At 49.0% G+C, this 12,226-nt stretch overlaps 1 protein-coding gene across 1 annotated transcript in view; it reads left to right on the top strand.

The window, feature by feature from the left end:
- LOC120985564 (src substrate cortactin-like) overlaps window positions 1-12,226 on the top strand; it is a 71,329-nt gene that overhangs the window by 20,316 nt on the left and 38,787 nt on the right. The window contains exons 7-9 of the mRNA XM_040413580.1: window positions 4,053-4,108; window positions 7,107-7,161; window positions 10,434-10,489. Of these exons, the coding sequence (XP_040269514.1) occupies window positions 4,053-4,108; window positions 7,107-7,161; window positions 10,434-10,489 (167 nt within the window). The remainder of the gene's footprint in view (window positions 1-4,052; window positions 4,109-7,106; window positions 7,162-10,433; window positions 10,490-12,226) is intronic.

Here is a 12,226-nt window from a genome sequence, read left to right as displayed (position 1 = left end):
TAAAACAATAACATGCAATCAATAGGTCTTATGGTCATGCAGCTCAAAATGGACCTAAAAAAATCAATGGATAGTCAATAGCCCAGACAAGAGTGATAAGTGTTGGTATTAGGGACTAAAAAAATGGCGTACAAAAAGCGCTGGACTGTCCTGGACAAAAATCAATTGTGGTATTTTGTCCAATCGGATCCGATTGAGTATCAACTCTAAGAAAGGTATCAACTCTAAAGAAAAGAATCTTCTTTGTGTCAAACAACAAGAGTTGATGTTTAATAATAGGGACTGAGTTTTGTTCCCTTAAAGTATATAGTTGTTGTTGACTATAGTTCCATCAGAATAATCTTATGACAGTTCATTTAAGAATCTTGGTAAGTGACATGTTCTAATAAAAAATACTAAGGTGACATTGCAGGTATATAAGAATGTTCAATTGAATCGCTATTTAAATGTCACGATCAGTGTGGGGGGGAAACTCCACACTAAGCACAGGAGGGAAGGGGAACAGTAACTAGTCCTGGAAACTAGGGAAGAAACAGGTCACCTCCTAAACAACCCTAATCCAGCCCCTAACTACCTATCAATATGAATAGACCTTGAAGGTGGGAATATTCATATGCTGTATACCTAGGCCCTTATATCCTTATAAGGCCCTGGAATGAGGTTAGGACCAGAGACAACCCATTCCTCCCCAGAAGGATGAATGGAAGTCTCTGTCTCAGGCCCAGATACAAAAAACAGGGAATATAACAAACACAAAACAATAAGAACAGACAAGACTTATCTGAAAGTAGAAAACTACCAACTTCAGAAGTACCACAGAGTACAACCGACCAGCTAGTTAGAAGGCAGGAAGAAAATCTATAAACCGCACATCCAAGAATGAGAAGCTGCTACTTATGGGAAAGGTAGTTTACCAACAAGCAACACCTGAAGCAAGGGGTGTGGCATTCACCAAAACACAGACACAATAAGATCCACAGTGAACTTGTCAATTTAACCCACGAGTTGCCAGTCTCTCAGATCTCCTGGTACCTGCCACGGGAACTTCCGTGACATTAATAGTACGTTACCACTCTTCAGCAGTTGTTTGTTGTCTCGTCCAAGGAGATGGAACGGAGGCAAACTGATGCATTCTGAGCGGATCCTTTTCGATTCAGAATGCATTAGGGCAAAACTGATCCGTTTTGGACCGCTTGTGAGAGCCCTGAGCGGATCTCACAAACGGAAAGCCAAAACACCAGTGTAAAAGTAGCCTAAAGATTCCAACATTGCTTTTTTCTACAGTTTGGCCATAGGAACAGACTGCTACTACACCACCAACCAATAACCAACTCCACTCTGAACCACGTGGGACGCCACGTGGTATGTCGGAGGGGAACGTGATTCGCCACCCGAGCGCACAGCTGTAAGGAGACAAGTCGGGACTGCAGCAACACATTGCTAGTACGAGACAACAAACAACTGCTAAAGAGTGGTAACAAACTAATAAATAGCGATTGAATTGAGCATTCTTATATACCTGCAATGTCACCTTAGTATTTTTATTAGAACATGTCATTTACCAAGTTTTTTAAATGAACTGTCATAAGATCATTCTAATGGAACTATAGTCAACAACAACTATATACTTTAAGGCAGTGATGCCAAACCTACGGCCCGCTAAGCCGTGTCATGCGGCCCGCGCAATGAGGAGGCAGAGCTTGCGCACAGTGGAAGAAGAAGGAGAAGAAGCGACACGCCTGGGCGGCTGCTGTGGCGCAGTGCTGAATCGCCATACTAAACATCAAGGCAACTCACAGAAAGAAAGTAAGTGTAATAAGTTCCCGTAGTTCCCGTTGCCCAGTAGTTGTGTGTGCGCTGCTATGTCCGGAGGAAGGAAGGGCTGACCACCTTACTGCTTACTGGCGGGCACAGGCGACAGTGGTCTGTGTGTGAGCAGTGTGGTTTCAGGAGGGCTGACCCCTGTGAGTGTGGCTGGTACCTTAGTGAGGCGAGTTGGTATATATCCTGAAGGGCCAGTGGTGTCCATGTGGCAGGGGGTCCAGCAGTACATGCCTTTGAGGGGTAAGAAGTGAACCCCTCCTTGTTGTTTGGGAAGGCCAGGACATGAGTGGTGTTCATTGGTCTTGGTTGGAATTGTGACACTGGTAGCGGTGATCTGCACATGTGCCCCCTTCACAGTGGTAATGCCCAGATGTGCCCCTTTACAGTGGTAATACCCAGATGTGCCCCCATCACAGTGGTAATGCCCAAATGTGCCACCTTCACAGTGGTAATGCCCAAATGTGCCACCGTCACAGTGATAATGCCCAAATGTGCCCCCTTCACAATGGTAATGCCCAGATGTGCCACCTTCACAGTGGTAATGCCCAAATGTGCCCCCTTCACAGGGGTAAAGCCCAGATGTTCCCCCTTCACATGGGTAAGGCCCAGATGTGCCACCTGCACAGGGGTAATGCCCAGATGTGCCCCCTTCACAGGGGTAATGCCCAGATGTGCCCCCTTTACAGGGGTAATGCCCAGATGTGCCCCCTTCACAGGGGTAATGCCCAAATGTGCCCCCTTCACAGGGGTAATGCCCAAATGTGCCCCCTTCACAGGGGTAATGCCCAAATGTGCCCCCTTCACAGGGGTAATGCCCAAATGTGCCCCCTTCACAGGGGTAATGCCCAGATGTGCCCCCTACACAGTAGTAATGCCTAAATGTGCCCCCTTCACAGTGGTAATGCCCAGATGCGCCTCCTTCACAGTGGTAATGCCCAGATGCACCCTCTTCACAGTGGTAATGCCCAGATGTGCCCCCTTCACATTGGTAATGCCCAGATGTCTCCCTTTCACAGCGGTAATGCCCAGATGTGTCCCCTTTACAGGGGTAATGCCCAGATGTGCCCCCTTCACAGTAGTAATGCCCAGATGTGCCCCCTTCACAGTGGTAATGCCCAGATGTGCCCCCTTCACAATGGTAATGCCCAGATGTGCCCCCTTCACAGTCGTAGAGCCCAGATGTGCCCCCTTTACAGGGGTAATGCCCAGATGTGCCCCCTTCACAGTAGTAATGCTCACATAAGCCCCCTTCACAGTAGTAATGCTCACATAAGCCCCCTTCATGGTAAAAATGCCCAGATGCCCCCCTTTACAGTAAAAATACCCAGATGTGCCTCTTCACAGAAAAAATGCCGAGATATTTGCCCCTTCACAGTAGTAATGCTCACACGTGGCCTCTCACAGTGTTTGCATTTCTTTCTGGCAAAGCTACCTGGTTCTGGCCCGCAAAATTTATACCATGTCTAGTGCGGACCTCAGACGAAAAATGGTTGGGCACCACTGCTTTATGGGAACAAAATGCAGTCCCTATTATTAAACATCAACTCTTGTTGTTTGACACAAAGAAGATTCTTTCTTCTGATACCTTTCTTAGAGTTGATACTCAATCAGATCCGATTGAGTTGTAATGCCCAAATTAAGACCTATTGATTGCATGTTATTGTTTTATTTGATATATGTCCAGCCAATTATTAATCATTTGTTAATTGGAGATAGAGTGGAGATATATGTCATATTGCCATATCATCAGTCAGGATTTGGCCACTTTTGCCCACGACTGTGTAAATGTATTTGGAAACTTTTCTGCCATGTGCTACTACCATTGAAGTGTACGTGTTTTGCACATTTTACTTGCATCTATGTGATGTGTTGAAATGTGATAGCTTTTGGAGGTAGGTTTCATCTGGCATACTAGAATGCATCTACTGTAGGACAGGGTAATACAAGATAAAAACTAATGGAGGGCAATTACAGTACATGCAATTTATAAATCCATACTTAAGCAGTGGTACAGTCATACATTTACAAGCCGTTTCTTTCAATGATCGATATACCATGGTTCCGAGGAACAGATAAAGATTGTGAAGAGCTACAAGCGACAACACCCTAGATACTACTTGTTTGCTGTGGGAAATTCCATATCCCCACCTATTATCCACCCACCTGTCAACAGTCATGGATGTGTACTTAGCATTGCCATTAATCGTGCTTCATGTCTCTCTACACAGATCACTCCAAAGGTTTTGGAGGACGTTTTGGGGTTCAGACTGACCGTGTGGACAAGGTGATGCAAAATTATTTACAGTTAGGGCGGGCAAGGTCTATGATGATAAGTTATTAACAGAAGGAGGATAGCTGAGGGTAAGACGTTATTAGTGATTAAGGAATAACACATATAAGCAGAAGTAAAAGGTAGATAAAGTAAATGTCATGGAACCATTGGAGGTATACTGGGAATTTTTCCCAACATATATAACCAACTGGAGGCTCTGTCAAATATAATAGCGAACTGTATAGGGGATTTGCTTAATGATCCTGCAAAGAATGGCGTCGGTTTTTTTTCTGCAGTTTATACCGACGGATACCTGCCCAAAAGTTGTGTGAATAGGGTCCTATAGATACATTTGGCATTGCCACTTTCTCAATACTGAACCAAGGGCATAAATGCAGTGTGAACATAATCTTAATTTCATACATTTTTTCAAAAAATAACCATGAGGTGCAGTCATTTTGGTGGTCCATTTTGAATTATTCGCTCAGAAATTGATGGTAAAAATGTTATTGATAGAAAAGGATAACAAACTGGACATTGCTTGTGAGATGCTGATACTTTTTCTTATATATTAAAAACTCTGACGTGATCACCCAAAATTACATAGAAAAGTGGTCTTTTAGGGGGTGGTCTTCTACATAAAAAAAACACTAAAGATTAGCACCTACTATTTGGCAGGACTGAAAATCTGTAACTGGAAATATATGCAGTTGAGGGTCTTGTCCTGCTGTGGACCAGAAAGTGTGACATCCAGTCTGTGATCACATGACCTCAGCAGTGACATGTCTCTGAGTGGCATGTGACCACAGAGGCTCATAGACATGTTTCTCTGGTGCATTTTCTAAAATGCAGCATGTTAAAGCTTTTGGTGTTTTTTTCCCTTCTCGATAGGGATAGCGTCCAGAAAAAAATGTCATTCAGACATAGGCCTCCTGCATAATAACATGTGCTCCCCGTGGCTGTGCTGCGGCCCGCAAAAGATAGGACATGTTCTATCTTTTTGCAGAACGGAAGTACGGGACGAAACCCCACGGAAGCACTCCGTAGTGCTTCTGTAGGGTTTCGTTCCATGCTTTTGTTCCGAACTATTCCGCATCTCTGGATTTGCGGACCCGTTGAAGTGAATGGGTCCGCATCCGTGATGCGGAATGCACACGGAACGGTGCCCGTGTATTGCGGAACCGCAAATGCGGTCCGCAATACGGCAACGGGACACCTACGGTCATGTGCAGCAGGCCATAGGTTTTGTAAAAAAAAAAGCCACTGAAAAAACTGACATAAAAACGGAATGCGGTATAAAACTTTTCAATAAGCAAAAAACACCAGACTAATTTATGTGTATTGGTTCCTTAAAGCCCCTTTCACACGACCGAGTTTTCCGCATGGGAGCAATGCATGATGTGAAGGCATAGCACCCGCACTGAATCCTGGCCCATTCATTTCAATGGGTCTGTGCACATGAGCATTGTTTTTCACGCATCAGTTCTGCGTTGCGTGAAAAATGCGGCATGTTCTGTATTCTGCGTTTTTCACGCAGCCCTGGCCCTATAGAAGTGAATAGGGCTTCAGTGAAAAACACACCGCATCCGGAAGCAGGTGCGGATGCAATGCGTTATTCACTGATGGTTGCTAAGAGATGTTGTTTGTAAACCTTCATTTTTTTATCACGCGCGTGAAAAACGCATCAAAATGCATTGCACCCGCGCAGAAAAAACTGAACTTGCTTGCAAAATGGTGTGAGTTTCACTGAACGCACCCTGAACGCATCCGTATCGTTCATGAGAAAGGGGCCTAAAGGGGTTGTACAAAATTAGGCTGAGTTCACACGGGCGAGTTTTCCGTGCGGGTGCAATGCATGAGGTGAACGCATTGCACCCGCACTGAATCTGGACCCATTCATTTCTATGGGACTGTGCACATGAGCTGTGATTTACACGCATCACTTATGCGTTGCGTGAAAATCGCAGCATGTTCTATATTGTGTGTTTTTCACGCAACGCAGGCCCCATAGAAGTGAATGGGGCTGCGTGAAAATCGCAAGCATCCGCAAGAAAGTGCGGATGCGGTGCGATTTTCACGCACGGTTGCTAGGAGACAATCGGGATGGGGACCTGATCATTATTATCTTAATACAGAATGCTTAGTAAATTAGGGATGGAGGGGTTAAAAAAAATTAAAAATAATTTAACTCACCTTAATCCACTTGCTCGCGCAGCCCGGCTTCTCTTCTGTCTTCTTTTTTGCTGTGTGCAGGAAAAGGACCTGTGGTGACGTCACTCCGGTCATCACATGATCCATCACCATGGTAAAAGATCATGTGACGGACCATGTGATGATCGGAGTGACGTCACCACAGGTCCTTTTCCTGCACACAGCTAAGATGAAGACAGAAGAGATGCCGGGATGCTCGAGAAAGTGGATTAAGGTGAGTTAAATTATTTTTTATTTTTTTAACCCCTCCAGCCCTATTGTACTATGCATTCTGTATTCAGAATGCTATTATTTTCCCTTATAACCATGTTATAAGGGAAAATAATACAATCTACAGAACACCGATCCCAAGCCCGAACTTCTGTGTAGAAGTTCGGGTTTGGGTACCAAACATGCAGATTTTTCTCACGCGCGTGCAAAACGCATTACAATGTTTTGCACTCGCGCTGAAAATTCGCGCATGTTCCCGCAACGCCCGTGTGAACTCAGCCTTAGAAAACTCTGCTGCCTTCTAGAAAGAGGGCTACACCTGTCTCTGTTATTGCCGCTCAGCCCTATTGAGATGAATGAGACCAAGTTGCAATACAACACAAACTGTGCACTGTTTTTGGTAGCATGTTTTTCTAATCTTGTATAACCCCATAAGTGTGAAAAAACTCAAGGTCTGGGAGGTTATACTAGTAATAATTGGAACTGTATATTGGGTGATAATGCATCTGTCTCGTTCTTTCCTGATGTAAAATATGAGATACAACTGTATTCTGGTGCATTTGTCTTCATTCCTGGTTGTGTCTTTCAGTCTGCCTTAGGATTCGAACATAAGGAGCAGTTAGAGAAGCATTCATCCCAGCAAGGTTAGTAGCAGAAGGGCAGGAAGAGTGTGGTCACACCGGGCAGAGTTAGAAATTTCTACTAATAAGGGCTCATGCACACAAACGTATTTTCTTTCCGTGTCCGTTCCGGTTTTTTTGTAGACCACATGCGGAACCATTCATTTCAATTTAAAAAAAACAGAAGGTACTCCGTGTCCATTACGTTTCTGTATGTCCGTATTTCTGTTCCGCAAAAAAATAGAACATGTCCTATTATTGTCCGCATTACGGACAAGGATAGTACCGGTCTATTAGGGGCCAGCTGTTCCACAAAATACGGAATGCACACGGACGTCATCCGTGTTTTATGCGGACCGCAATATTCATATGGTCGTGTGCATGAGCCCTTAGGCCTCTTTCACACGGGCGAGATTTCCGCTCGGGTGTAATGCGTGAGGTGAACGCATTGCACCTGCACTGAATCCGGACCCATTCATTTCTATGGGGCTGTTCACTGTTCACATGAGCGGTGATTTTCACGCATCACTTGTTCGTTGCGTGAAAATCGCAGCATGCTCTATATTGTGTGTTTTTCACGCAACGCAGGCCCTATAGAAGTGAATAGGGCTGCGTGAAAATCGCAAGCATCCGCAAGCAAGTGCGGATGCGGTGCGATTTTCACGCATGGTTGCTAGGAGATGATCGGGATGGGGACCTGATCATTATTATCTTAATACAGAATGCTTAGTAAATTAGGGATGGAGGGGTTAAAAAAAATAAAAAATAATTTAACTCACCTTAATCCACTTGTTCGTGCAGCCCGTCTTCTTCTTTGCTGTCCAGGACGAAAAGCACCTGTGGTGACGTCACTGCGCTCATCACATGGTCCGTCATATGATCCATAATGTCACCACAGGTCCTTTTCCTCAAAGAAGAAGAAATAAGAGAAGCCGGGCTGCGCGAACAAGTGGATGAGGTGAGTTAAATTATTTTTTATTTTTTTAACCCCTCCACGCCCCCCTGTCCTGCTCTCACCACACCCCCTCCTGTGCTGCTCTCACCACACCCCCTCCTCTCCTGCTCTCACCACGCCCCCCTGTCCTGCTCTTACCACGCCCCCTCCTGTCCTGCTCTCACAATACCCCCCCGTCCTGCTCTCATCACCACCCCTGTCCTGCTCTCACCATGCCCCCTCCTGTCCTGCTCTCACCACACCCCCTCCTCTCCTGCTCTCACCACGCCCCCCTGTCCTGCTCTTACCACGCCCCCTCCTGTCCTGCTCTCACCACGCCCCCCCTGTCCTGCTCTCACCACGCCCCACCTGTCCTGCTCTTACCACGCCCCCTCCTGTCCTGCTCTTACCACGCCCCCCCTGTCCTGCTCTCACCACACAACCTCCTGTCCTGCTCTCACAATGCCCCCCCTGCCCTGCTCTCACCACGCCTCCTACTGTCCTGCTCTCACCACGCTCCCCTGTCCTGCTCTCACCACACCCCCTCCTGTCCTGCTCTCACAATACTCCCCCTGTCCTGCTATCATCACCCCCCCTGTCCTGCTCTCACCACGCCCCCTCCTGTCCTGCTCTCACCACGCCCCCCGTCCTGCTCTCACCACACCCCCTCCTATCCTGCTCTAACCACCCCCCCTGTCCTGCTCTCACCACGCCCCCTCCTGTCCTGCTCTCACAATACCCCCCCGTCCTGCTCTCATCACCACCCCTATCCTGCTCTCACCATGCCCCCTCCTGTCCTGCTCTCACCACACCCCCTCCTGTCCTGCTCTCATCACGCCCCCCCCGTCCTGCTCTCACCACACCCCCCTGTCCTGCTCTCACCAAGCCCCCCCTGTCCTGCTCTCACCACGCCCCTCCTATCCTGCTCTCACCACGCCCCCCCATCCTGCTCTCACCACACCCCCTCCTGTCCTGCTCTCACCACACCCCCTCCTGTCCTGCTCTCACCACGCCCCTCCTGTCCTGCTCTCACCATGCCCCCCCATCCTGCTCTCACCACACCCCCTCGTCCTGCTCTCACCACGCCCCCTCGTCCTGCTCTCACCACGCCCCCTCCTGTCCTGCTCTCACCACGCCCCCTCCTGTCCTGCTCTCACCACACCCCTCCTGTCCTGCTCTCACCACACCCCCTCCTGTCCTGCTCTCACCACGCTCCCTCCTGTCCTGCTCTCACCACACCCCCTCCTGTCCTGCTCTCACCACGCCCCCTCCTGTCCTGCTCTCACCACGCCCCCTCCTGTCCTGCTCTCACCACGCCCCCCGTCCTGCTCTCACCACACCCCCTCCTGTCCTGCTCTCACCACACCTCCTCCTGTCCTGCTCTCACCACACCCCCTCCTGTCCTGCTCTGACCACACCCCCTCCTGTCCTGCTCTCACCACGCCCCCTCCTGTCCTGCTCTCACCACGCCCCCTCCTGTCCTGCTCTCACCACACCCCCTCCTGTCCTGCTCTCACCACACCCCCTCCTGTCCTGCTCTCACCACACCCCCTCCTGTCCTGCTCTCACCACACCCCCTCCTGTCCTGCTCTCACCATACCCCCTCCTGTCCTGCTCTCACCACGCCCCCTCCTGTCCTGCTCTCACCACGCCCCCTCCTGTCCTGCTCTCACCACGCCCCCTCCTGTCCTGCTCTCACCAAGCCCCCTCCTGTCCTGCTCTCACCACGCCCCCTCCTGTCCTGCTCTCACCACGCCCCCTCCTGTCCTGCTCTCACCACGCCCCCTCCTGTCCTGCTCCTACCACACCCCCTCCTGTCCTGCTCTCACTGCAGTCTGTCTTGTCCATCCCTGCAGGTGCCATGGAGGAGCTACCTCATCCATGCCTGAAGGAGTGCTGCTGTCTGGGTCCTAAAGCACCCTACTTGTATCAGAGGTGCTTTCCTACTGTGACCGGCACTCCTGGCTGTGCAGGGCTGGCGGGGCTTAGCAGGGACACTTGTTAAAAGCTGAAATAAAGAAACATTTGCAGGAGGAAGGGAGACTGAAGAGAAGCTGTGATGGCTGATCTGACTGCAGGTTCTGCCCCCTCTGTATCTCCTGTACTGAGAGGATCCTGCCAACATGTGAGGATGTAGCAGAGCCAGGGAAGCTCTGTGGACTGGCTCTGCTACATCCTCACATGTTGGCAGGATTCCGAGGAACAGATAAAGATTGTGAAGAGCTACAAGCGACAACACCCTAGATAGTACTTGTTTGCTGTGGGAAATTTCATAACCCCACCTATTATCCACCCACCTGTCAACAGTCATGGATGTGTACTTAGCATTGCCATTAATCGTGCTTCATGTCTCTCTACACAGATCACTCCAAAGGTTTTGGAGGACGTTTTGGGGTTCAGACTGACCGTGTGGACAAGGTGATGCAAAATTATTTACAGTTAGGGCGGGCAAGGTCTATGATGATAAGTTATTAACAGAAGGAGGATAGCTGAGGGTAAGACGTTATTAGTGATTAAGGAATAACACATATAAGCAGAAGTAAAAGGTAGATAAAGTAAATGTCATGGAACCATTGGAGGTATACTGGGAATTTTTCCCAACATATATAACCAACTGGAAGCTCTGTCAAATATAATAGCGAACTGTATAGGGGATTTGCTTAATGATCCTGCAAAGAATGGCGTCGTTTTTTTTTCTGCAGTTTATACCGACCAGGGCCGGATTAACGTAGGGGCTGATGGAGCTGCAGCTCTAGGCCCCTACCATAAAATAGGCCCATCCGCCAGCCAAAAGGCCGTCGGGAGTTGTACACAGCGCAGCGTGCAGGAGGGATAACCGCGGGCGCACTGAGGTCATATCCGGCGGGCTGCGGCATTACAGGAACAGCACCAGCTGCTCTGACGTCCTGCCGCCGGATATACGTCACAGGATATCCGGCGGCAGGACGTCAGAGCAGCTGGTGCGGTTCCTGTAATGCCGGCCCGCCGGATATGACCTCAGTGCGCCCACGGTTATCCCTCCTGCACGCTGCGCTGTGTACAACCTGCTCAGCAGTTTCGACCAGCACACGGCCCACAGCGCTCAGCCACACCAGCCCGTGAGACAGCAGGAGCTTCTGGACCAGGTAGCAGATAAACTCATCCAGTTGGAAGGGAGGGCAATCATAGTGCTGTTATGATTTATGGACACAGCTCTCAGCATGCTTAGCCAGCCTTCTATCTGGCTTTGCATCTTGAGAGTCACAGTCCACAGGCTGTTTCTGAGCCTGTGGACTGTGACTCTCAAGAAGTACAGCCAGATAGAAGGCTGGCTAAGCATGCTGAGAGCTGTGTCCATAAATCATAACAGCACTATGAAAATTACTGACTGGCTAAGCATGCTGAGAGCTCAGTCTAAATAACATAACACATTAAAGAAATTACTGTTTCTAGCTGCTAGTCCACAGCAGCTAGAAACAGTAATTTCTTTAAAGGGATTCTGTCACCAGGTTTCACCCCTGTCAGCTAAAAATATGCTGATGTTCAGGGCGTCTTCACGATTCCTAATGTGGGCTTATAAATGTCATCTGTGGGCTTATTTAGCTAAAAAACAGCTATTACTAACCTGTCAGTCAAACAAATAAGGTGCCCAAGAGGATGTTAATGGATACAAGGTGCCGGCCGCACCCGCCGCCGTTCGTGACCAGCACCGCCTTTCCGGACTTCTGCGCCGCCTCCTAATCCTCTGTGCCGCCTCTCGCTCTCCCTCCCTCCCCCCTCCTTCTGATGTAAGATCTCGCGCTTGCGCACAGGGCTCTGCCTGATACGCCCGTGCGGACTTCTCCATTTGGCTTCTTACAGCGAAGTGCGCATGCGCCGGCACTTCGCTCAACCCCTGTATGCGCGAGATCCTACAGCAGGAGGAGGGGGGAGGGAGGGAGAGCGAGAGGCAGCACAGAGGATTAGGAGGCGGCGCAGAAGTCTGGAAAGGCGGCTCTGTGCACGAACGGCGGCGGGTGCGGCCGGCACCTTGCATCCATTAACATCCCCTTGGGCAAATAAGCCCACAGATGACATTTATAAGCCCACATTAGGAATCGTGAAGACGCCCTGAACATCAGCATATTTTTAGCTGACAGGGGTGAAACCTGGTGACAGAATCCCTTTAATGTGTTA

Source organism: Bufo bufo, chromosome 1, assembly GCF_905171765.1.
Source record: "Bufo bufo chromosome 1, aBufBuf1.1, whole genome shotgun sequence".
Taxonomy (NCBI): Eukaryota; Metazoa; Chordata; class Amphibia; order Anura; family Bufonidae; genus Bufo; species Bufo bufo.
Note: the sequence above shows the minus strand (reverse complement) of the source record. Positions and strands in the feature narration are given on the sequence as shown.